The following is a 23,438-nucleotide window of genomic DNA, read 5'->3' on the forward strand; positions in this document are numbered from 1 at the left end:
AAAAAAAAAAAAAAAAAAAAAAAAAAACATTTTAATTAATAATATCTGATTAATAATCCTTAAAAAGTTTTTTTTTTTTTTTTTTTTTAAATGTGGAGATTATAGTTTTACAGAGTTCCACGATAACGTCACATCCCTTCTTCTCTCACCAGAACTCTTTTCTTTTATCCCACAAACGCGCGCACACACAAACACAACACACACACACACACTCAGTCCCTCTCATTCCCCAACTTTTGTTTCTTAGAAGAAATTGCAAAAGTGGTTTGCATTTGCAATTCCCGCATCTCATCTTCAACAGCCATGTCTCTAATGCTCGACAATTGTGAAGGCATCTTACTTTCTTTGGACTCTCACAAGTCTGTCCCAGCCCCTTTCCTCTCCAAGACTTACCAGTTGGTCGACGATCCCTCCACCGATCACATTGTCTCCTGGGGCGAAGACGACACCACTTTCGTCGTCTGGCGTCCCCCTGAGTTCGCCCGCGATCTCCTCCCCAACTACTTCAAGCACAACAATTTCTCCAGCTTCGTCCGCCAGCTCAACACTTATGTACATTCACTCCTCCTCCTTTTTCAAGTTCCCATTTTTATCACTCTTTGGAGTGTTTTCTAACATGGGTTTTCCTCCTTTTTTCAAAATAGGGTTTTAGGAAGATTGTCCCGGACAGATGGGAGTTCGCCAACGAGTTCTTCAGAAAAGGTGAGAAGCATCTGTTGTGTGAGATTCATCGACGAAAAACTGCTCAGCCCCAACTTCCTTACAACCATCACCATCTCGGGAGTCTGAGTGGGTCCAGTTTTTTCCCATTTTCAACCCGCGTTAGCATCTCCCCCTCAGATTCGGACGAGCATATCAATTGGTGTGACTCGCCACCACTCCCACCCAGGGCTGCACCCGCTGGCTTCTCGGTTCTGGGCAGTGCAAATGTTAGCAATAATAGTAATACGAGTTACAGCATGATGAGTTCGGTGACGGCTTTGTCGGAGGATAATGAGAGGTTGAGAAGGAATAACTCTATGCTGATTTCGGAGCTTGCTCATATGAGGAAACTTTATAATGACATCATCTATTTTGTTCAAAACCATGTGAAGCCTGTTTCTCCTAGCAATTCTTTCCCTTCCTTGCTTCTTTCTCACCCTTCTACCACTACTACTCCTCCTCCTAATTCCCAAAAACCCCTTAATCAGTTGCTTGGATTCTATCCTCCTACTCATGCTAATACTACTACCAAGCACTTTTCCTTCCCTACTGCTAATGCTATTCCTACGACTCACTTTGTCAGCTCACCGACCGCAACGTCAAAGAGCGCAGTTACGGAGCTCGACACATTTGGAATGGAGGGTGATAACAGTAGTTGCAAAACCAAGCTGTTTGGAGTGCCACTTTCATCATCCAAGAAAAGACAACACCCTGATACTACTAATTACGTTTCTACTTCGGATACCAACAAGAATTCTCGGTTGGTGTTGGAAAAAGGTGACAATTTGGGGCTCAATCTCATGCCTCCTTCCAGTAGCTGCTAGCCCTTGCTCATCCTCCATACCCCTTTTTCAATTCTTAAGATTATTCAATTTTTTATTATCTTTTTTTATTACTATTATTCTTCCCTTTTGTTATTTGAGCGGATCCGTTGGGTTGAGTAACTGTTGGAGTATTTGTGTGCCAAGTTGTGAATGTGTATGTGATTATCTTGTACATCAATCTTTCTTAATTCAAATTCCCATCAAACTTAAAATAATTTAGTTGGAGGTGGGACTATTCGGGTGTGTGATGAAAAAGATAGATGCATACATAGATTCCAGAAGAATTAATGGTTCTATAATAGAATGTCCTTAAAGTAGTAAGGATACATGAGGTGAAGGAGATTTGTTCATAAAGGACATGCAGCTGACACCTAATTATATCGCTACTCTACTATTTCTCTGAGTTGGGATTTAAAGATAATAATCGCATAAAACAGCTATCATATCCTCATTATTGTCAAAATTATTGTCATTTTTATTTTTTAGTTGGAAAAGAAAATGGTTATGATAATTACTTCCATTCTCTTCCCATTTTCTAAGCTCTGTCAGTTGGGAATTGCACAAGGAAAAAAAACAAAACGAAAAACACAGAGACAGACAGGCGGTGGGAGGTGGGAAGGAAGTGAAATAGTATGGATGGGAGCAATTGGATGAAAGCGAAAGGAAGGGGAAGAAAGTGGGGAAAATGAGGACTGAAATGTACACATCAGGGGTTCTATCATACGACTTGTTCTTCTTCCTCAAGGACCAGAAACCTGTGTCTTTTACTACTTTTCAAGTATATATATATATATATATACATATCTGAGTAAGGGACCAATTTTTTGCTGTTTTTTGGTCCCTCATTCTTTCACAATTTTCAAAGACCTCGCCTCACCTCGCCCCCTCCTCCACCTTCTTCTCAACCACCTAAAAACGAATCACTGACTGTTAGATGACCAAATTAAGCATAATGAATCACAGGTCTTGTACAGATACTTTAGTTGACTGGTTGGATAATGCTTTTGTGTTTAGTTGGAAGTGTATTGTATAATTAATTAGAAGAAAGTAGAAATTGATATTTGAAATGGTTCCCCCAAGTGGAAGTTGGTGGATGGTGGTGAAGAGTGCAGAGTGCAGAGTGCAGAGTGCAGAGTGAAATAATAAAAGAAAATAATTTTGCAAAGCAGAGAAAAGTGAGAGAGAGGTGAAAGGTAAAGTCAAAAAAGATCCAATTTTTGAAGAAAGAGATAAATAAAAACAAAACCAAAAGAAAAGAAATAAAAGAAAAAAGAAAAAAGAAAAAGTTTGGTTTCAGAATATCTTTGTCGTGCAATCATTTCGTTTCGTACCATAAATCCAAACCTTTTGCATAATCCCACCACCTCAGCAGCTGCCTCTCTCTCTCTCTATATATAATATATATAATATATAATAATATATATAAATCTGTTTTAGGAGTGCCGCACGTGACTCCTAGGTTTATACGTGCGAGCCACTCGTGTGAAGGTTGAACCCAAGAAGGGTGGTGTGGTTGAGAAAAAGCAGGCAACAAGTGGGTTTGAAGTTTGAAATGAAGAGAGTTTTGCCATCGTTTTGTGCGTATTCGGTCTTTTTAAAGAAAAAGCCCATTTTCTCATTTTTATAAAAAGCTCTCTTTTTCTCTTTTATTTTAGGGAACCACTTTATGACAATGTTCATGCTCCAATACTTTGAAAAAAATATATATATACTTTTTAAGGGAAGCCCATAAGGCCCAATATAGGAAAGAGTGTTTTGCATGTAGGTGTATAGCCCAATTTTATTTCTTTTAATAAATAGGGGTATAGCCCATAAATTTTGAAAAATTACCATGCTTAAAGTTGTTGTTGTTGTTGTTATTATTATCATTATTATTATTATTATTATTATTATTATTATTATTATTATTATTATTATTATTATTATTATTATTATTATTATTATTATTTGATGCATTAGAAAGAAATAAAAATGGTGGTGAATGAGATGAGGAAGAGGAAGGGAGGAAGGAAGGAAGGAAGGAAGAGAGGGGCCGTTGGTGTTAGTAAAAGAGTGGACAAACCAATTGTTTAATCTGAGACGTAGCTGCAACTTTGGATGTGGGAAAGGAAAGAGAATTATTTTTATAATCTCAACACCTTGCTGTGTTCATTGTATATTCATAATCATATTGTCACCAGATATTAAAAAAAAACCAACAACAATACAAGTGGGGTGTGGGGGAACAAAAAGATAAGCCTCTGCAACTCATAATGTTATACATTACAAAAACACGTAACATAAATTAAAAAAAGGAATCCAACACCAAGATCTCTCAATTTCAGACNTTTTTTTTTTTTTTTTTTTTTTTTTTTTTTTTTTTTTTTTTTTTTTTTTTTTTTTTTTTTTTGAAGAAGAAGAAAGGTTTATTACGATAATTGAAGAGGAAGCAGGCCATTGTTTCTTCACCTAATCCCTTCTCGAATGGCGTTCCGAGGAAAGCAAGAAGGGATCGAAGAAATTAATGATTTAAACTGCAACCGAAGAAGAAATGATCAGGATAATGCTAACCTCTCCCTCTCTCTCCCGAATAAATAATACACAGAGTTGCAGAAATTTCTGACACTTTTCATGTGGGGTTTTAGGGTTCTTAACATCAATTCTTTCTAACCCATTTAATCTTCATATTATTCCTTCAAACCATTATCGTCCATGGCTCTCTGTTTTCTGCTCAACTTCGATTCCATTCAATTATTTCTTACAATTTCTACTGTTTATGCAACTTCAACTTGTTACAATAATATGATGTTTTAATATTGCTTCATAACTAATTAATAAACTTAACCATAACAAGTGTGATTAGATGTTCAATTTATCAAGTTTATGCAAAACTGTGCCTCACACTATTGAGGACATATTCTATTTATATTGGCAAAAGATTAACTAATAGATCCGATTTCATAGGAAACTAACGAAGTAAGCCTATTCTTATGGCATGACTAACTTCAAGCTATTCTAATGGATTGACCAATTCTAACAGTCCCCTTCAATCCCAACAAGTCTTGTACATGTTGAGATTGTTACAATGTGTAGTAAAAGGAGTTTTAGACAGTGGTTTTGTCAGGATATCAGCTACTTGATCACTTGATGAAATGAACCGAACTTCCATTGCTTTACGTGCTACTTGTTCTCGAACAAAATGAAAATCAACTTCAATATGTTTCGTTCTAGCATGAAATACTGGATTTGAAGTTAAATATGTAGCTCCGAGGTTGTCACACCAGAGGCGAGGAGCCTTTGATTGATACACGCCCAGTTCCTTCAGTAATGACTTGATCCAAATCATTTCTGCAGTAAGATTCGCAATGGCCTTGTATTCTGCTTCGGTGCTTGATCTTGACACTGTAGCCTGTTTTCTGGAACTCCATGAGATTAGATTTGCTCCAAGAAATACAGCAAAGCCGCTAGTTGAACGTCGATCATCGGGACAACCAGCCCAATCAGCATCAGAAAACCCCGACAACATCATGGTTGATTTCTGAATTTTCACTCCTAATGCTAGTGTGCCTTTAACATAACGAAGAATTCTCTTCACAGCACCCCAATGAGCATCAGTAGGTGTATGAAGATATTGACACACTTTATTGACAGCAAATGCCAAATCAGGCCTAGTCATTGTCAAATATTGTAGTGCTCCCACTGTACTTCTGTATTTGAATTGTTCTTCAGCTGATAAGGGTATTCCTTGTTCTCTGAATAATTTTTCAGCAGAACCCATTGGTGTAGACATAGGTTTGCATTTTTCCATGTTTACTCTTTTCAACAAATCTAAGGCATATCGTCTCTGTGACAGTATGATACCATCTCGTGTTTTCTTGACTTCAATACCCAGAAAATACTCAAGACCACCCAAATCTTTTACTGCAAAATCTATTTTCAATTTCTGAATCAACCTTTCGGTTGCTTGATCAGAGGAGCTCACAATAATTATATCATCAACATAGATGAGCATATAGATAGTTATCTCTCTGTTTTTGAGAATAAAAAGAGATGAATCAGCTACTGAAGCCTTGAAGCCTAACTCAATAAGTTTTCCAGTCAACCTTGAATGCCAAGCTTTTGGGGCTTGTTTCAGGCCATAAAGGGCTTTCTTGAGCTTGCATATGTAATTCTTTGGTTTGGCTGAGTCTTGAAATCCTGGTGGTTGTCGCATGTACACTTCCTCTTTCAGAATTCCATGCAAAAATGCATTTTGGATATCAACTTGTCTCATATTCCAGCCCTTGGTTACTGCTAGCGAAAGAATGACCCTGATTGTTGACGGTTTGATCACAGGGCTAAAAGTATCAGTGTAATCAACACCAAATCTTTGCTTGAATCCTTTGGCAACTAATCTTGCTTTTAATCTTTCAACTGACCCATCTGCTTTTCTTTTCACTTTATACACCCATTTACTATCAATGAGATTTATTCCAGGTTTGGGTGGAACTAGATCCCAAGTGGCATTTCGTTTTAGCGCTGAGAGCTCATCATTCATTGCTCCTCTCCATCTTGGATGTTGCATGGCTTCCTGCAGGTTTCGAGGTTCAGTAGCAGTCTCTATGATCGGAGTTGTGATAGTTACAGCGCTTGCGAATTTTCTTGAGGTTTCTGAATATCTGATAGTTCCATCAGTGAATTGTTTAGCTTGTACAATGTTATTTCTCAACCTTGTTCGCATTGGATGTTGACTAGCTGCTTCAGTTGGTTGATCAGACACATGTTCATGAGTTTGGTTTTGAGCATTGATCGAACTGCTCTCAGCTTCATATTCTGCAATTTCCTCTGAACTTCTTGTATTATCTGCAGAAGATAAGCTGACACCAGACAAGTTGTCACTAGCAATATTATCAGTTTGACCATCATTCATATGGGAATTACTAACAACTGGTTCAATATCTGTAAGAGCATTTTCAGTGTAAAAACTAGCAAGTTTGGCTAAGGCTGGAAGTAGAACAGGATGATGTGGATTTGTGGTTTTGTTTGGTGGCTTAGATTCTTCAAAAGGAAAAATATTTTCATCGAAAACCACGTCTCTAGAGATGTAAATACGTCCTGTACTTCTATTTAAGCATTTATATCCCTTATGAGAAGAACTATAACCCAAGAATATACATCTAGTAGTTCTGAAACTCAGTTTCTTGTTGTTGTAAGGCCTTAAATTAGGCCAGCAAGCACAGCCAAACACCCTAAGCATGGAGTAGTCTGGACTTTTACCAAACAATTTATGAAGTGGTGTGTCTTGTTGTATGGTTCGGCTGGGCATTCTATTTATAAGAAAGCAAGCTGTGTTGAAAGCTTCATCCCAGTAGGATAGAGGCATGTTGGCTTGAGCGAGTAAAGCAAGGCCAGTTTCTACAATGTGTCTGTGTTTTCTTTCGACTAACCCATTCTGCTGGTGTGTGTGAGGACAGGAGATATGATGTTCAATGCCTGTGGATTTGAAATAATTGTGTAACCGATGGTATTCACCCCCCCAATCTGATTGGACGGAGCGAATTTTGGTATTTAGCATAGTTTCAACATGTTTTTGAAATTGAAGGAACACAGACTCAACATCAGATTTGCATCTCAGAAAGTAAATCCAAACATAACGACTAAAATCATCAACAAAGGAAACATAATATTTGGAATTATTTACTGACGCAATGGATGGACCCCATACATCAGTGTGAATTAATTGAAGGGGTGCTGTAGATACATGCTGAGAAGAACCAAATGGCAATTGATGTGCTTTCCCTAATTGACAAGCATTACAAATTGAGGAAGAGGGAATATTAGTATCTATAGCTAAATTATTATCTTGTAGAATTCTAATGGTAATTGGAGATGCAGGGTGCCCTAGCCTTCTGTGCCATTGTTCTTTCGAAAGTTTGGCTGTCAGCAAGGCTTGACTGAAATTATGCGGTAGAACGTATAGGCCATTCTTACATCTACCGTGGAGCAGGAGTTTCTTCGTGACTCGGTCCTTAACCAAAAAATAGTTTGGGTGAAATTCTACAACAGCATTATTATCAGATGCTAGTCTTTGTACTGAAATTAGGTGCTTATTGATTTTAGGAACATATAGGATATGTTTCAGAACAAGAGATGAACCAGAAATTAATGAATTCCCAATATGAGAGATAGACAAACCTGCGCCATTTGCAACCTGAATTTGGTCGGTGCCAGTGTAGCGTTCTCTGGTGGTAAGCCTCTCTAGGTCATTGGTGATATGATCTGTGGCTCCAGTGTCAACATACCAGTTTGTGTCACTAGTGTATCCACTTGTTGCCAAAGCTGCTTGTTTGAGATTATTTTCGGCTTGATATGCCTGATCAAATCTGTGCCAGCATTGCAAAGCATCGTGATTGGGCTTACCACAAATCTGACAGACAATGCCTGAGCTGCTTTGTGTCTTTGATGGTTGACGTCCAGGATTGTTCACAGTACGCCTTGATTGTCCATGACCACTATTTAACTGACGACTACGACCGCGACTACCTCGACCTCCATTGGCACCTCCACGAATGGATATCCTATTGACATTGTTAGCAGATGAAAGTTGCTCAAATGTACCCTTACGCAAGTGCCGCATCTCATAGCTCAGCATGTGAGCATACACGTCGCTGACAGTGTATACATCTGTTCTGGTTGTAATGCTTGTGACTAGAGGATCATAATCTGGACCAAGTCCTTGCAGCATGTAGGCGATGAGTTCTTCATCCTCTATTCGCTTGCCAATGGCAGCAAGTGTATCACCAAGATGTTTTACTTTACGAAAGTAGTCAGCAATTGTCATGTCCTTTTTCTGGATAGTAGAGAGTTCCATACGGATCTGCATTGCTCTTGCTCGAGATGTGGAAGCAAATTGTCGCTCCAGCGTAATCCAGGCTTCTCGTGCAGTGGTGATTCCAACCATCGTGCTGAGAACCTCCTCAGTGACTGATGAGTTGATGAGGCTGAGTACCAGCTGGTCCTGGGGGTACCAGACTGTGAACTCAGGGTTGATGATAATTTTGCGATTCCCTGTTTCTTCACTTGGTTCAACGGCGATCGTCTGGCTTGGTGCAGGCATGGATCCATCCACAAAACCAACAAGGTTTTGGCTACGCAAGTAGGGAAGGATTTGGGTAGACCACAGTAGATAATTTTCTTGTGTAAGCTTAACACTAATCACCTGACTGATCGACGGAGAAGACATTGTGTTGTTTGGGATTGACATGTCTAACAGCAGAGGCTATGGATCTCGTGGATCTTATTTCGGCTCTGATACCATATCAAGTTTATGCAAAACTGTGCCTCACACTATTGAGGACATATTCTATTTATATTGGCAAAAGATTAACTAATAGATCCGATTTCATAGGAAACTAACGAAGTAAGCCTATTCTTATGGCATGACTAACTTCAAGCTATTCTAATGGATTGACCAATTCTAACACAATTTCATCCAATTAATCATTCAATAGTCTTCTAAAAAATAATAATAATAATAATAATTATTTAATATCATTTTTCTCAAATATTATTAACTATATATTTTAACACTAATACTACTTGAAAAGTTTAAGGAAAAAGAATTCCTCTATTTATAACTATGTTTCAGATTTCGTGTACCAAGATATGAGAATAAAATTAAGGTTTTTTTTAGTTAAATGGTACGTAAAGTTGCATATTCAAATTTTTGACCTTTTAACGAGAATATATATTTTAATCGGCCAAATTGTACTCTAATCCAATTGAACTAGAAAAAAAAAATTAATTAGATAAAATAAACTAAGTGTTTGGAAAGATGTGAGATTCCACGTCATTTAGGAAAAACTAATCATCATTTTAAGAGGTGAAAATATCTCCCTTAGAGACACATTTTAAAACTTGGAAGAAAATTTTAGAAAAGAATACAAAGAAGGCTTGAGATATTACGTTAAGCTCTCAAAGAAGGTGATCAAAACATTTCTTATAAAATTTTATAAGGATATCGAAAAAGAGAAGGGTGTGGAAACCACTCTGAAGAAAATAATAATTGCTAAAAAAAAAAATAATAGTGTTCTTTTATTAATAATTAATTACTCTGTTATTTCCTAGTATGTCTATGAATTAAATAGCTCTTCCTTGTATTATCAAGAATTTAATGAAGTGAAAATTAAACTGATATCTAAATACACCATTATGAGCATTTATGAGTTTTTTTTTTCTTTTTGAACTGCATTTATGAGACAGAGCTGCACCTTCCAAACCTCGTTACACTCCACACCTTCAATAAATTTAGAACTCGTTTATAAATTGAAAAAAAAAAAAAAAAATGAATGCCTATGAGGATCAATAGTTCTAGAACACACCATCGTTGGGATTTCTTATACAAATTTTCGTTTCATTAAATCATAAATACATATTTAAAATAAATAAATGTGAATCTTAATTCATTTCGAGCAAGACAGACACTACTATCAAAATAAGTAGCGTATTGTATTTAAAAAGAAAAAAAAGAAAATTGTTCTCTCAATCATTTTAGCTGAATGCATGCCAACACTCTTTATCTTCCATTCCCCCATACATCCAATAATTTTAAAACAACAAGGTACAAAACTGGATATTATTGTTAAATTCCTTAAATTATTNAAAAACACAAAAAAATGAAAGCAAAATACTTTTTTTAAAAACCCCTTGGATTTATGACACACGTCTCATTATTACATTATTGCATACATTATATTATATTATATCATTTTCAGGCTCTCTATTTATATATATATATGGATAGATAGATTCACTAGAGATGTGATATTGCTGTGTTCCCCCCGCCGATACCACTTTCTTTCACCTTCTTCATCATCATCTTCTTCTTCTTCTGCAAGTTTCTATAAGATTCCAGCCTTCGACTATTATTCTTTTTTTTTTCTAATTATTTATTGAGAGGGATTGGCGATGGGATGGATGTTCTGACTCAGATGGAAAATTTTTCTGAGTTCTTTGAATTTACCGAACTGCCATCTTGGCCTTTTTCTTTTGGGAGTTCCAATATTGGTGCCACTTCACATCGCTTTCAAAACCCAACTCCCCCCATTCTCCCTTCTTATGCTCTCTCATCCACCGCTTCAATGAACAACGCCACTCACCCTCTTGCACCACCCTGTCCTCCACCCCATTCCCCTGCCGCCACCCCAAACTCCCACACGGTACGTATCATACATACTCTAAACTACAAATCATATGTTGCACCCAAATATATGTTTTTTGCACAAAATGTATTCCAAAGATTGAATTTTTAAAAATAGGTGGTCTCATCAGTTGATTATTATTTCAGAAGCAGCAGCAGCAAGATTCAATGGGCGCGATGAGGGAGATGATATATAGGATAGCGGCGATGCAGCCGATCCAGATTGACCCAGAAGCGGTTAAGCCACCAAAGCGGCGGAATGTGAAGATATCAAAAGATCCACAGAGCGTAGCGGCGCGGCATAGAAGAGAGAGAATAAGCGAGAGAATTAGAATACTTCAAAGAATAGTCCCTGGCGGCACCAAAATGGACACCGCTTCCATGTTAGACGAGGCCATTCATTACGTCAAGTTCTTGAAAAGCCAAGTCCAATCCCTCCAAATAGCTGCCAACAACCGCCCCTCCTCTGCCTTTGGCTTTCCGGCGGCGATGTCGGCCGGTGGAAGCAACTACAAGCAATTCCAGTTTGCTCAAACTGGACATGAGCACGTGGAGGATGCTTGAATGTTGGTTGCTGAATGAATGAATGAATGAATGAATCGGTTGTTATATGTTTTTGTTTTCTGGGAATGTGTCGGATTGATTGATTGATGAGTGTGTTCCAAATTTGGTAAATCGTAAGAATGCGGTTTTGAAAGAGACATCCACTCCTCCCAAACCTTTGTCTCATGACATTTTTTGTTCGAGTTTTTTGTTTTTTTTTTTNTTAAAAAAAAAAAAAAAAAAAAAAAAAAAAAGACGGAACTTTATAGAATGGCCTAGGTTGTACTTGTTCGATCTAATATTTGTTTTACTCTAATGGAAGGACAAATTTACAAATTAAGTTCTAATTTTATTTACTCTAAATTTTAGCCTATATTAATATAAAAATATCAAATATTAAGAATTATATCTATTTAAAATTTACGACTTCTAGAAAAGATATATAATTATATTCACTTTTAAGTCCAACTTGTTATAATGCATTTATTAAAGAGAGGTCCTGTATATTTATAAAGAATGCTTTCCATCTCCAATTGATGTGGGGTCTCACACTCCACCGTCTTTGGGCATAGCGTCCTCACTGGTACATCGCTCTGATACCATTTGTAATGTCCCAAATCCACCGCTAATAGATATTGTCTGTTTTGACCCATTACGCATCGCTATCAGTTTCACGATATAAAACGCGTCTACTTAGGAGAGCTTTCCATGCATTGGTAAGAAATGTTTCATTCCCTTCTCCGACCGACGTGGGATCTCATAATTGTTCTTTTAACGAAACTTTTATAGAAGTATTAAAAAATAATTATGATATTATTTTTGTTAAATAATTTAGAATACATGAAGAAAACATTTATATTACTAACAAAAATGAAATTATTTTAATACGTTTATTGAAGATTATGCATTAATAATTTTAAATCAAAATATTTTGAATTGATTCGATTTAGAATTTTAATTAGTATAATTATTATTTTTAAGTAGTAGGAATAAACATTTAACCTTAATTTTTTAATATATGAGTCATTTTAATTGTTCTATTTATTATTCTTTCTCCATTTAATTGAAGTATATTTTGTGAACAACAAAAATGAAATCCTCGATATTTGATAATCAGTTTATTTGGAATTGAGTAACTATGTTACACCTGGACCATTGTACATATTAAATTGAAGAAAAGAGCACGTGAAATGCACATGAAACTCTGACAGGCAGCGGTGGAGCTGCTTTTACTATTTTGTCCACAATGATGACGTCGTCTAACCTCAAGGGTTCCGTCCCAACACGTGTACGGCGTTTCAAATTTAAGAATTTATAATACTTTTTTTTAAACAAAATTAGTTAATATTATTAGATGCAGATAATGACGCAATAATTTTGTCCCCAAGTATTTGGGCGTCTAATAAAACCCTGAATCCTTGAACATTATAATTTAGTACAAAAACAAAATGTGTTAAGAATAATGAGATAACGTTAACTTAGTTACAAACGAAGTTTCAAATGTTGGTCTCCATGGAAGTTGGATACAGAAAGCTTCTGATACTTCATCTCCCATGAAGTTGTCTATCACTGTTTTGCAGCTCATTTGGAGTCGGCCTCTAGTACAACAACTAAAACTACATTGACACCACATTCGATTTGAAGCAGCAGCGTCTCTTGTTCTATACAATATTCTTCCTTCCATGTTCTCAAATTAACTCTTATCTGTCAAAACAAGATTGTGATTTCAAGTATGCACATAAACAAATGCAGCCATGAGGATATTTGAAATCTGTTCGAATTTTCAATGATTAAGAGAATTAGAGAGGGAAAGACTGATGACCTGGTTGAATGCCCAAATCAGGGGAATTGGTAAATGAACGGAATACTAAAAGGCATGGCAGGTGAAACAGCCACTTAGGGAGCCCATATGACGGGTTCGATAAAAAGATGATAGAGACTTGATAGAAGAAGATGTCGTGTTGTCTCGGGGGGACTGGTTTTCCATCACTGAGCTCCTCATTTCTTGGGCTTTCTTCTGTGCAGATTTCAGTTTATTCATGATCTTATCCATTGATGACGCTCTCTTCTTTTCCAGTTTCATCTGATGCAAGATTCTCAATGAGTACATAATCTATAATATTATTCATCAGTGAGGAGATTTATGGTGAATTCTATGTGTATTTGTAGGGAAGAACCTCTAGTTTTCGTATAGCTGCATCGGCTTTTGCTTTCTGTAGATTTTCCCATGCACTTATTTTGGCTTCCTCACGCTTAACCCTGCAAGAGGACTCAGAGTTTGGCATCAATTTTAATTCTATATGCTTATCTTTCCTTACATAGATCGTAAAGGAATTTTAGAAGACATACTTTGAAATGCTTTTTGCTATGTTAGGGACATCTAAATCTGAACATCCAGAAACCGCATCACTGTCTTTCTTCCTCCTGTCGTCAACAGAGTCTTTCCAAGGAAATGGCGCTTTTTGTTTCTTAGACCACCTTGTCAAAGTAACCTGGTTATCAACTTGTACATCCCTCACCTCCAACTTAGAGCTCACAGCTCCCACCTCTAACATATGCATACCAGATGAACTTGAGGCAGAGATTGATGGCCTCGTCTTGGGAGATGACTGCACACTGCTCTCTGGGCTCATTTGTGTAGCCATATCCCTTCTTGAAACAACACGAGAAGCATCCATCCCTGAACCCTTCACCTCCGTACTTACATTTTCCCCTGATCCTGCACAACATTTCAACACATTAACTCTAAAGCTATAATTGGTATAATTGGTAACCTCTGCTCCAGAATCAAATTGGTCCAAAGCATTCTATATCCCTACTCCAGAATCAAATTCCATTATATAATGGCACAAGAAACATTTCCCAGTAATTAAAATGCAATATCAGGAACAATGACCTTTGTTTAAATTTAAATTTGAAGCCAGAGAGGCTTTTACCTTCTTGCAAGCCTGTTGTTGATGACAAAAGACCCAGCATTTCAGAGCACCCATGAACGCTAAGCGAGCGTGCCATGGAGGGCTCTGTTTGTCCATGAAAGGTCCCTTCATGCCCACCGGAATGAATCCCCAAGCCATTCGTTGATATCACTCCAGCTGAAAATGGTGACCCGGTAATGAAATTCCCAAAAGTCCCTCCTTCATAGGCCGGAACAGCCGGCGAATATAGTGAATAGTATGCAATACCAGGCGGGCCAAGTGGCCCACTCTTTGATTTAGGCCGCCGTTGAGGAAGTGGAACTGAATTCCTCACGACCCCATCACCGGATATGGGACTAAAGATCCACCTTTCAGCATCTTCCCACTTCGATGGCAATGTTCTGCCACTGTTGAGAGTCAGCAATGCAGGGTTATTAGTATGTTTCCGACCGCCATTGTTGTGCAATGGCACTCGCTCAGAGCTCCACCCCTTTTGCATACCAAAGCTATTGTGCCGATAATTAGGCGTCACAGGGCTTGGAAATGTTCCAGTCTTCCGTGTTGATACTTTAGGGTTCTTCTTGATACTTGCCAAACGAGGTGAGGAAGCTGTAGTGGCGTTATTTAGATCCAATGAAGCAGGCCTCCTCCTGTCCAGCTTCCTGGATTGAACTTCAGATCTGGATCTATGATCTTGACACTCTGTAAAATCAACCCACTTCAAGTAAATATTACGGATAAACACTGAGAAAAGGGAATGGAGTTGGATCTGTAATACCTTTCAGGGCAAGAGAAAAGGAATTCCTCGCCGAATCGACAGCTCGATTCTCGTCTTCTAAATCGACATTGCTGTCTTCGTTCTGAATTGCTGGGAATTAAGTGGGAGAAAAGCCAATTAGAATCGAATTTGAAGTACGTAAAAGTTTCTGTGGGTGTTACTTTGTGAGATTCTACCCTTTTTTTTCTTTTTATTCATTCACGGAGCTTAAAATCTAGCTGTACCTTTCGCTTTTTCTCCCTTGGTATAGAGACGACTGTGCTTGTTGTTTAGTGCTAGTTTGTTTGGATCTGGATTTGGACCACCGCAACTCTCGTGGTCTTCCTCATCATGCTCTGCCAAATGCTGCAATCAAAATCACAAAACAAAAGTTTTCAATCCCGTCTTCCTTTTTCCATTTCATATTGTTGATCAATCATGTTCACAACCTCGTAGCCGCCTCCAAAACCCTTATTTCATTACAGTGTTTAGACAAAGAAGATTCCCAAATTCGTTTCCAACATTTGGTATTACTCAGAAAAGTGAAAATCCCAGAAAAACCAACTACGAAATAAACAACCGTCTCTAATCTCCGGTATTGCTCAGAGAAAACAAAACCCCCGTCCAAATAAACGGCCCCATTTTACCAATTCGTTTCCAAAGTTTTGATATCAGTCAGAAAAACGAAGACCCCACGAAAATAAACCAGAAAATAAGCAACCCCATTTGAGTGTATGCAAGAAGAAGATAAAAGTAAATGAGATTTACAAGTGAGATTTCAGAGATGAGGGAATCGCGGTCGTGGGCCTCCGATGCAAACGAGCAGCGCTCCACACTGGCGGAGGCAGAAGAGAAGAGACTGAAACTCGATTCGAGAGCGTAAATGACAGAATCGGGGCTGGAATCGCGAGCTCTGAAGCCTGATCTCGACGACGGCGTTTGGTCCTGAAACCCCATCTCCGGCGCCTTCCTCACTCTACTTCCCTGCATACATTACAGTCGCACAATCCCCAGAGAGAGAAAGAAGGAAGGATATTGGTCAAAATGGCGGGTAGTGGAGGGAATTGCTAAGAGCCTCGTGCTTTACTAACTTAATCACACAAGGACAATCCGTCCAAGCTCTACTTCCACACAAGAGGATCAAATTAACAACCTGTTGTACTTCTTGGGATAATCGGCTCCTTCCTTGGAACCTTATTTATTTTTGAACTTCACCGTAAAAAAGACAGAGCAGCCTCCCTGTTTCCATCGACCATGGACACATTTCTTAACGTCCGTAAAAACAAAAAAAAAAGAAAGTTGGTAAATTTGTAAATTTGTAATGTGACCAGAAAGACGTGTAGGTTTAATTTTTAAAATGCGGAGGAGGCTCGTTGGGCTCCCCGTTTGAACGGCGAGCAAAACTGCAACACCCACATATCAATCACTGCCACTGCCACTGCCACCGGCACCATTTCTGTCCCACTTGTCTGCATCTTAGTAGTTCAGCTAACTTGGATTCCCTTTTTCTTCTTCCTTTTCTTACCTTACCCCAAACTTTTAAAAGCTCTGAAGTGGGAAAAAATGGTTATATGCATTTGAAAATTTTGAAAATATTACAGTCCCCATGTAACTTTAAAAATTTATGAGATTCCTGGCTTCCCCCTACACTACGACAATATTTATGTGCATTTATTGGTGTTGGATTTTGCAGTATTGGTAAAGTCGTATTGAGAAATGATTAAAATACAAAATATATAATGAATATGAAAAGAAGGCTCGTGGGTGGTGCATGTGATGTGGCAGATTAAAGAAATGCAAATCTGCAAAAACCATAAATAATTCAGTAAATGTTAGCACAGAATCAAGCGAATGCATGCCACCAGATTGACCAAAAAAGGTGATAACTTTTTCCAACTGTGTTAATAATATAATGGAACCCTCAAAACAAGGGCTCACATGCATTTAGAAGCCATCGTAATCTTGAAATAAGTCATGTTCATAAGCTCAAAGGGTCACTGATAATGAAACTCTTAACTAAACCACCATTTTCTTATAGCTGGGTTTTGATTTTTTCGAAGTTTGTTTTGTCGGTGAACATAGAGAGTCGGTTTGATCTCAATTTACAAGGCAAGGAAAGGACCACGGAAACAGAAGAAATAATAAAAAGCTACTTTTTGGTTTCCTTCTAACACAGTTCACCCATCTGTCGGTTTGGATAATTATCGATGAACATCCCCAACAAACTCTAAGATTTTAACTTGCTAAAGTTCATTCAGTATCTTAATTAATTTGTACTGAATAACGTGAAGGAAGCGGGTTTCATTACGAGAGTGAGTAAGAATCTTTTCATAAGTGTAGTAGAGTAGGTACGTAATCTTCAAACCAAGTACAATATCGTCATCAATGTCATAGCTGGATCCAGATTCCTTATAAGCTATCTCTGTGAGTAATGCTTTACCAGAAGGAAGGACTGTTATGGGACCCCTAGCTTGTTCTTTTATGACACTTCAACTAAGTTCTTCAAGATCCAAAAAAGCCTTCAGAGAAGATAAAGATTTTCACTGATGCATCTTGGTTTGGGTCTGGAATTCTCATCACAGAAAGTGGTTGTTAAATAAGTACAAAAACGTATGGACCAATGGTGAGATTTTGTGTACTAACCGTATCATTGGATTGAGACGTTAATATTATGAATTTACTCTAAGAACAGCTATCCCAAAGGATATATCTGGATTTGACAGAGGAAGATGAAGAATCAAACAGTGGGGCTAATGAAAAGGGGCATTCCAGTGAGAGAATCAAGGTTTAACATAATCGAAGATGTAATGTAATTCCTTGGTTTGGCTAATCTAAAACTTACAACTGAAGCAGAAGTCAAAACTAAAAACATCAGGATGTAAAGATTACAGAGGAAATCAAACGGCACTAGTTGCCATTGACATGCCAATGAATTGAACCTGATGAATCCTGCATTCATGATTGACATTTACTCAAACCACAGCAGCAGCAAGGCCATATCAGGAAATGCCACAAAAAACTTGGTTCTCTCTCCATGGCAGGAGGGTGGAGCAGCTGTATGAAGTAGTATTTCCAGAAAATACATTGAAAAACATGTGCTTTGCTTTCACTCGAAAGCTACTGAATTCATCCATGTCGAAGTATGATACCAGCAAGCAAGACACCTCGAGACGGATTCTACACGCCACCTACAACTCTCAACCTACCGCATGACTTATATGTACACCACCATCTATGACATTATTCTTTCGGCCAGGATATCAGATAACATCCTCTGAAATCACCATGGGCCAGTCTGCGTTCGTCTTAAGCATTGCTTCTTGATTCCTTGTTGATTGTCCATTACTTCCAACGCCTGTAACAAAATGCCAGAATTTGAAAAGGTTGCTTTCATCAAGAACAATATAAACCAGAAGTGGTCATAAGGAGAAGATTGCAGTATCAAAAGAATGGTCATCAAATATCATGGAGAGTCAAAGATGGCAAAAGGGTTTGTTTGATGAGAAGTGGCGATGGAGAGAATGTTTGCACGATGAATTAACAGCAGTCTTCACCAGTTAACGAACTAGATGAAAAAGTAAAGAGCATGTCGCTGGTATTGACACTAGCGAGGTGCATAATAAGCATGCATGACTTAATAAAAAATACTATGCCCAACTAAAGCTTCATCCCCATCAAGGTATTATAATATACAGCTGAAGAAAAAGACTTTTGAAATGAAAGAGAGATGAAAATTGTCGGGAATCTAGCTTCATTTCAGTCGTGTATAGATCTATCCTTAAAACAAGAATGACTCGTAGAAATACAAAATTTAAGAATTAAGAAATTTCCAAAATAGTAACATGCATATGGGCAGCCACACTAGCACATAATAATATCAATGGGGAAAGCGTACCCGGGTTTTCTGCATTTCCATGATTTCTGCCTGCAGCAACCAAACAAAATAATAATTGTGAATGGTGAAGCCATTCATTTGATTAACAAGCTCACTCTTTTGACGTAGAGACTCTTATGTACCTGTTTTCTCCGGAGTTCTTGGTTATCCTCTTTTAGCTTTGCAACTTCTGCTTCCAATTCCATTGTGTAAGCCTAGTGAAAACGAAGAGAAACCCATGGTCAAATGAATCTCCATCAATACAAAACTAACGTCAATATTGAGTAACCAATGTCAGCATTATATATGGGTCAAAAAACTGTATCATAGTTCAAGACACCATATATACCCGGTGATATTTTGTAATGCAGCACGCCTAAAGAAATAATCTAGGGGCGGAAGGTTAGAGACATGCAGATTCAGTCCTCTGTGGGCTTTCCCTATATATGGGTCAAAAAACTGTATCATAGTTCAAGACACCATATATACCCGGTGATATTTTGTAATGCAGCACGCCTAAAGAAATAATCTAGGGGCGGAAGGTTAGAGACATGCAGATTCAGTCCTCTGTGGGCTTTCCCTATATATGGGTCAAAAAACTGTATCATAGTTCAAGACACCATATATACCCGGTGATATTTTGTAATGCAGCACGCCTAAAGAAATAATCTAGGGGCGGAAGGTTAGAGACATGCAGATTCAGTCCTCTGTGGGCTTTCCCTTTTGGGCTTCCCCTCAAGGTTTTAAAACACGTATGTTAGGGAGAGGTATCCACACTCTTATAAGAAATACTTCGTTCTCCTCTCCAACCGATATGGGATCTCACAATAGTCTAAGCTTATGAGTTCTACAGTGGTTAGCTAGCAAGACTTTACATTCAAACAAAACTATATGGTCCAGTTCTTCCTCTTAGGATGCCTTAAAATATAAAATTCTTTTAACCCTATATTTATAATACTTAGCAACAATAAAATATCTCTCTACTTTCAAGGAGAACAATTTGGAAGGGTAGAATGGCAGATGTGTTTATCTGCATTGTCGTAACTAGATTTTGTTTAATGGGACGGCCAGAGCTAATAGAGGAAACTGAACCATGGTTTAATATATCTGTAGAGTGCATCTAATAAAGAATAGATCAGCACATGGATGAAGCACATGATGTGCCATTCTTAAGTAATTGAGGACATAAATACATCAAATGGTTGGTCTCACAAATGGTTTTAGTTTACAAATAACCATTTTTCACAACTCCAGGTGCACATGGCAACATAGAAGCAAGTCAACAAGAATTCAAGTTATATGGTTTAGACCAGTTAACAAAGTTAAGTTGAACAACACATCACCTGCTTTCGAGCCCGTGATCTCGCAGCAGACTCTCTGTTTTTTATCATTCTCCGTTGTCTCCTCTCGACGACTTTTTCGACAGTCCCATTACTTCTCCTCCCTCTGATTCCACCATTAAGCGCGTAAGGCACAGGAGACACGGACGAGGTATCGCCATTGCTCTTTCCAATCCCATCTGATGATAGTTGGTTCACTGGAGATTCTGTTGCAATAGGTAACGGACCAGCTGTTAAATTAACCACTCCCATTCTTCCACCCTGCAGTGCAGACCCGTGCATCAAATTTGTGCTCAACCCTTGATCTGCAATCCCCATAATTCCACCTCTAATTCCTGGACTAGCCAGCTGACCATCACTGGGTAAAGCCAACTGAGATCCATATGTCACAGTAGGCTGCTTTGGAAATATTGGCTGCGGCGGATGTGCTCGAACTCCATTGACATTTAACGATAAGTTTGACGGTTGAACCGGAATCTGATTGTTATTCTCAGGAACTTTAGCTTGCCGCTGAAAAGCAATTCCAAAACCAGTGTTGTTGCCAAAGAACCCTCCATTGTTGGGGTTTGCAGTCACTTGAGTATCTTCTCTCACCACTCCAGCTCTGAATAAAAACTCTTCAAGTGTCATCTCCCCAAGAGTTTGCTGCCTCTGTTCCAAATTAGAAGCAACAGTATTCCCATCTTTAGCACTAGCATGTTCATTGATTATGTCCTTCCAAACTTCATCCACCTTCCTCTGGCTGAGTGTCCTTGGCAGCGTCAAAGATCCCTGTCTCTGCAAATACCCACTACTACCGCCAACAGTACCAGCCCCTTCTTTACCAACAGCAGCAGCAGCAGCAGCAGCAGCAGAAGATGTCATAGTTTGCATTTCTTCAGCGCTCCAAATGTTCTTCAACAGCTCATCCATGTTCATTGACCCAAAATCCTTGCCTATGCTCCCCATGCTCTGAAACTCATCGAAGGTGAGGGAGTAGATCGATGATTGTCGTGCTAACGGATAGTTGGCCGGAGGTCTTCCATCTCCACCGCCGTTTCCGGCAGATGGGTCATTCCCAAAATCCTTGAAATTCATCTCCTTGTAAATTTCGCAGAATCTGATTCAATCAGAACCAGAATCGGACCCAACCACCAAAATATCACTCAAAATTTACGATCATTTAACCTTCGCACCAAAAACCAAAACTACAAATCACTAAAAGACGACTTGAAAAAACCTCACATGCAAAGATATTCAAAAACCGTAGAGTTTAGCTTGGCTATTCCATTCAAAGCACAGTGATACCCCAATTAAGAGCTCATGTGAGTAGAACTCCTCAAAACAGATTCCACGAAACCAAAGAACACAGAGATTCAAAAACCCAGAAAACTCCCACTGCTAAAAGTCTAGTTAACACGAAAAAAACACCATAAACAACACATTCAAAAGGGTAAACAAACCCAAGCTATGAACTAATGCACGAAGTGATCGAACAGCTATCCAAACAACACAAATCAAGCAAAAAAATTGAGGGAAAAAGCAATCCCAAAACCCATAAAGGGAAACTCAAAAATTGACGAAATAAATATATATATTTTTAATCACAAATTCCCCCTTTTTTTCTTTTCTGGTGGCTAATTTGGATGGGTACCTTCTTCTTCTGTATATTAGGGCTTTGTGGAGGCGCCAAGTGTCGGCCGTCGCTTCCTATCTTCTCCTGTTTTTAATTTGTTTCTTTTTCACTGATTTTTTTTTTAATTTGTAGGTTTTAAGACAAGGAGCGATCTTTGCGTTTAAAATACATAAAATACTTTATATATCCATTTAAAATAAATGGGAAAGTGGGCCACCTATCCTCCAAGATGATGAGCCTTGACGTGAAATTCAGCCAATGGCTTTCTGCAACGTGGGTCCATATCCACCGTCCACGTTTTCGCCATTCTCCTTTTCTTTTCTTTTTTTTTTTTTTTCCTTTCAGTAGTGGTATGGTTCGTACAGTTAAAAAGCGCGTGCACATGATCCACTCAAGAATAAATCCCATACGCCGCGGACCACTCTATCATCTTGATGCTTCCCTCCCATTATTTCATGGTCGTTTCTCTTAACTTGGATTCATTATAATTAATTACAAGTTTAGCGGGTTTTTGTTCCATTAATTTTCTTTTAATATTTTGTTTTAAAATACTAAATTGTTTTACTTTCCTATATATTTTTCAAATAAACATAATATCAAATATTTTTGTAACATAAATTTGAACTAAATAAAAATTGCATGGAAGAATTTCATTGGTTTGTATATCGTTGGTCATGGGCTTTTGTTTAGGCTATTATTTTTTGTCCACGGATAACGTTAAAAAGGCTAAAAAAATAAAAGCCACGCATTAATGCCCAATTTGGTCAAAATGCCATATCCCCATCCACTTAATAATACTGTGAATTTTATATATAAATGCTTAGAAAATATATCGAAATCATTGAAAAAAAAAAAAAAAAGTAATTGTTTTTATCCCTTCATTATCGAGAAATGGTTACAATATAATTATATAACTGACCCAAATCCAAATGATTTCCATATTTGAAAGGAGTTTTTCAAACAAACTTGAATTTTCTTGGACACCCACATATATTAAATCAAAAAGATTAAAAAAATATATAAATTAAAATACTTACTTAGGTGTATGCATTAAAATATATTTGTGCGTCCCAATCGAGATTACAAACATTTTTAATAGCTAGAGATGGACTCTATAGCATACTTTATTGATTGAAGTGTCTTTAACCCTTTATAAGAATATGAGTATATTCAAATTTTGCTTAAGAAATCTCAATAATGTTATAATTTATTGTTAATAAAATATGTATTAATGAGGTTTATGAGCCCATATGTTTTATAAATGTTATAGTTGATTGAGACGGACAATATGTGTTATGATTTATTTTGATATTTAAAGTTTTAAAATGTATACCAAATTATTTGTTCATATATACGATCAAATAAATATTATCTATTTGTTTAAATATATTTTTTTTACTAGATTAGTTAATTAAAAAAATATATATATATAGAAGGAATAAGGTGGAGGTAAAAATAAAGAAATAATTTATGATTAAAATAAGGCGTTGGTTAGCACTTTGAAAATGAAATTATTAATAATAAAAAGAGTTGAGTTTAATGATTGGATGAAGTTTGGAAAAACCAAATCAAAATAAGAGCATCTTCCAACCTAACTCCCATCTGTAAATGGGCAATGGGTCCCACCTCCCACCTATTAAAAAATGGATTAATAATAAATTTTGGATCGAGTAAGTTGTTACTTACACGACAGGTATGTGAACCAAACAAA

General features: G+C 37.6%; 4 protein-coding genes and 1 non-coding gene across 7 annotated transcripts; 2 read left to right on the top strand and 3 right to left on the bottom strand.

Annotated features, from left to right (window-relative positions):
- Positions 1-153: 153 nt before the first annotated feature.
- Positions 154-1,726, top strand: LOC111805172 (heat stress transcription factor B-4-like). Its single transcript, XM_023690100.1, has 2 exons — positions 154-552; positions 645-1,726. The coding sequence occupies exons 1-2, from the start codon at positions 304-306 to the stop codon at positions 1,524-1,526; spliced, it is 1,131 nt and encodes a 376-aa protein (XP_023545868.1). The 5' UTR covers positions 154-303; the 3' UTR covers positions 1,527-1,726.
- A 6,397-nt stretch (positions 1,727-8,123) lies between these two features.
- LOC111806220 lies at positions 8,124-8,259 on the bottom strand. Its single transcript, XR_002816771.1, has one exon. It is a non-coding gene; the product is annotated as a small nucleolar RNA Z247 (small nucleolar RNA).
- Positions 8,260-10,456: 2,197 nt separating this feature from the next.
- LOC111805460 (transcription factor HEC1-like) lies at positions 10,457-11,247 on the top strand. Its single transcript, XM_023690566.1, has 2 exons — positions 10,457-10,702; positions 10,831-11,247. The coding sequence occupies exons 1-2, from the start codon at positions 10,457-10,459 to the stop codon at positions 11,245-11,247; spliced, it is 663 nt and encodes a 220-aa protein (XP_023546334.1).
- Positions 11,248-12,589: 1,342 nt separating this feature from the next.
- On the bottom strand, positions 12,590-16,436 carry LOC111805168. The gene is made up of 8 exons (XM_023690094.1): positions 15,667-16,436; positions 15,144-15,264; positions 14,920-15,009; positions 14,163-14,843; positions 13,576-13,945; positions 13,404-13,485; positions 13,049-13,309; positions 12,590-12,930 (listed from the first exon to the last, which is right to left on the bottom strand). Exons 1-7 carry the CDS (start codon positions 15,886-15,888, stop codon positions 13,094-13,096), a joined length of 1,782 nt encoding a protein of 593 aa, XP_023545862.1. The 5' UTR covers positions 15,889-16,436; the 3' UTR covers positions 12,590-12,930; positions 13,049-13,093.
- A 1,213-nt stretch (positions 16,437-17,649) lies between these two features.
- On the bottom strand, positions 17,650-21,872 carry LOC111805170 (ABSCISIC ACID-INSENSITIVE 5-like protein 5). Of its 3 annotated transcripts, XM_023690097.1 has the most exons (5): positions 21,746-21,872; positions 20,116-21,279; positions 18,916-18,987; positions 18,794-18,823; positions 17,650-18,253 (listed from the first exon to the last, which is right to left on the bottom strand). In XM_023690097.1, the coding sequence occupies exons 2-5, from the start codon at positions 21,187-21,189 to the stop codon at positions 18,179-18,181; spliced, it is 1,251 nt and encodes a 416-aa protein (XP_023545865.1). In that variant the 5' UTR covers positions 21,190-21,279; positions 21,746-21,872; the 3' UTR covers positions 17,650-18,178. The 3 variants fall into 3 exon arrangements, with proteins under 3 accessions (XP_023545865.1, XP_023545864.1, XP_023545866.1); XM_023690096.1 differs by lacking the exon at positions 21,746-21,872 and having other exon boundaries at positions 20,116-21,702; XM_023690098.1 differs by lacking the exons at positions 18,794-18,823; positions 21,746-21,872 and having other exon boundaries at positions 20,116-21,704.
- Positions 21,873-23,438: the final 1,566 nt, after the last annotated feature.

This window comes from Cucurbita pepo, chromosome LG11 (assembly GCF_002806865.2).
Source record: "Cucurbita pepo subsp. pepo cultivar mu-cu-16 chromosome LG11, ASM280686v2, whole genome shotgun sequence".
In the NCBI taxonomy this organism is placed as follows: Eukaryota; Viridiplantae; Streptophyta; class Magnoliopsida; order Cucurbitales; family Cucurbitaceae; genus Cucurbita; species Cucurbita pepo.

What these genes read in the sequence shown, in the direction of transcription:
- LOC111805172 (XM_023690100.1), top strand. Translation starts at nt 304, where the DNA reads ATGTCTCTAATGCTCGACAATTGTGAAGGCATCTTACTTTCTTTGGAC. An exon ending in TCCGCCAGCTCAACACTTAT is followed by an intron (nt 553 to 644) that starts GTACATTCACTC and finishes TTTTCAAAATAG; the next exon opens with GGTTTTAGGAAGATTGTCCC.
- LOC111805460 (XM_023690566.1), top strand. Translation starts at nt 10,457, where the DNA reads ATGGATGTTCTGACTCAGATGGAAAATTTTTCTGAGTTCTTTGAATTT. An exon ending in CCACCCCAAACTCCCACACG is followed by an intron (nt 10,703 to 10,830) that starts GTACGTATCATA and finishes TTATTATTTCAG; the next exon opens with AAGCAGCAGCAGCAAGATTC.
- LOC111805168 (XM_023690094.1), bottom strand. Translation starts at nt 15,888, where the DNA reads ATGCAGGGAAGTAGAGTGAGGAAGGCGCCGGAGATGGGGTTTCAGGAC. An exon ending in CTTTTCTCTTGCCCTGAAAG is followed by an intron (nt 14,844 to 14,919) that starts GTATTACAGATC and finishes TTGATTTTACAG; the next exon opens with AGTGTCAAGATCATAGATCC. An exon ending in AACAACAGGCTTGCAAGAAG is followed by an intron (nt 13,946 to 14,162) that starts GTAAAAGCCTCT and finishes AATGTTGTGCAG; the next exon opens with GATCAGGGGAAAATGTAAGT.
- LOC111805170 (XM_023690097.1), bottom strand. Translation starts at nt 21,189, where the DNA reads ATGAATTTCAAGGATTTTGGGAATGACCCATCTGCCGGAAACGGCGGT. An exon ending in GATCACGGGCTCGAAAGCAG is followed by an intron (nt 18,988 to 20,115) that starts GTGATGTGTTGT and finishes CGTTTTCACTAG; the next exon opens with GCTTACACAATGGAATTGGA. An exon ending in AAGAACTCCGGAGAAAACAG is followed by an intron (nt 18,824 to 18,915) that starts GTACATAAGAGT and finishes TGGTTGCTGCAG; the next exon opens with GCAGAAATCATGGAAATGCA.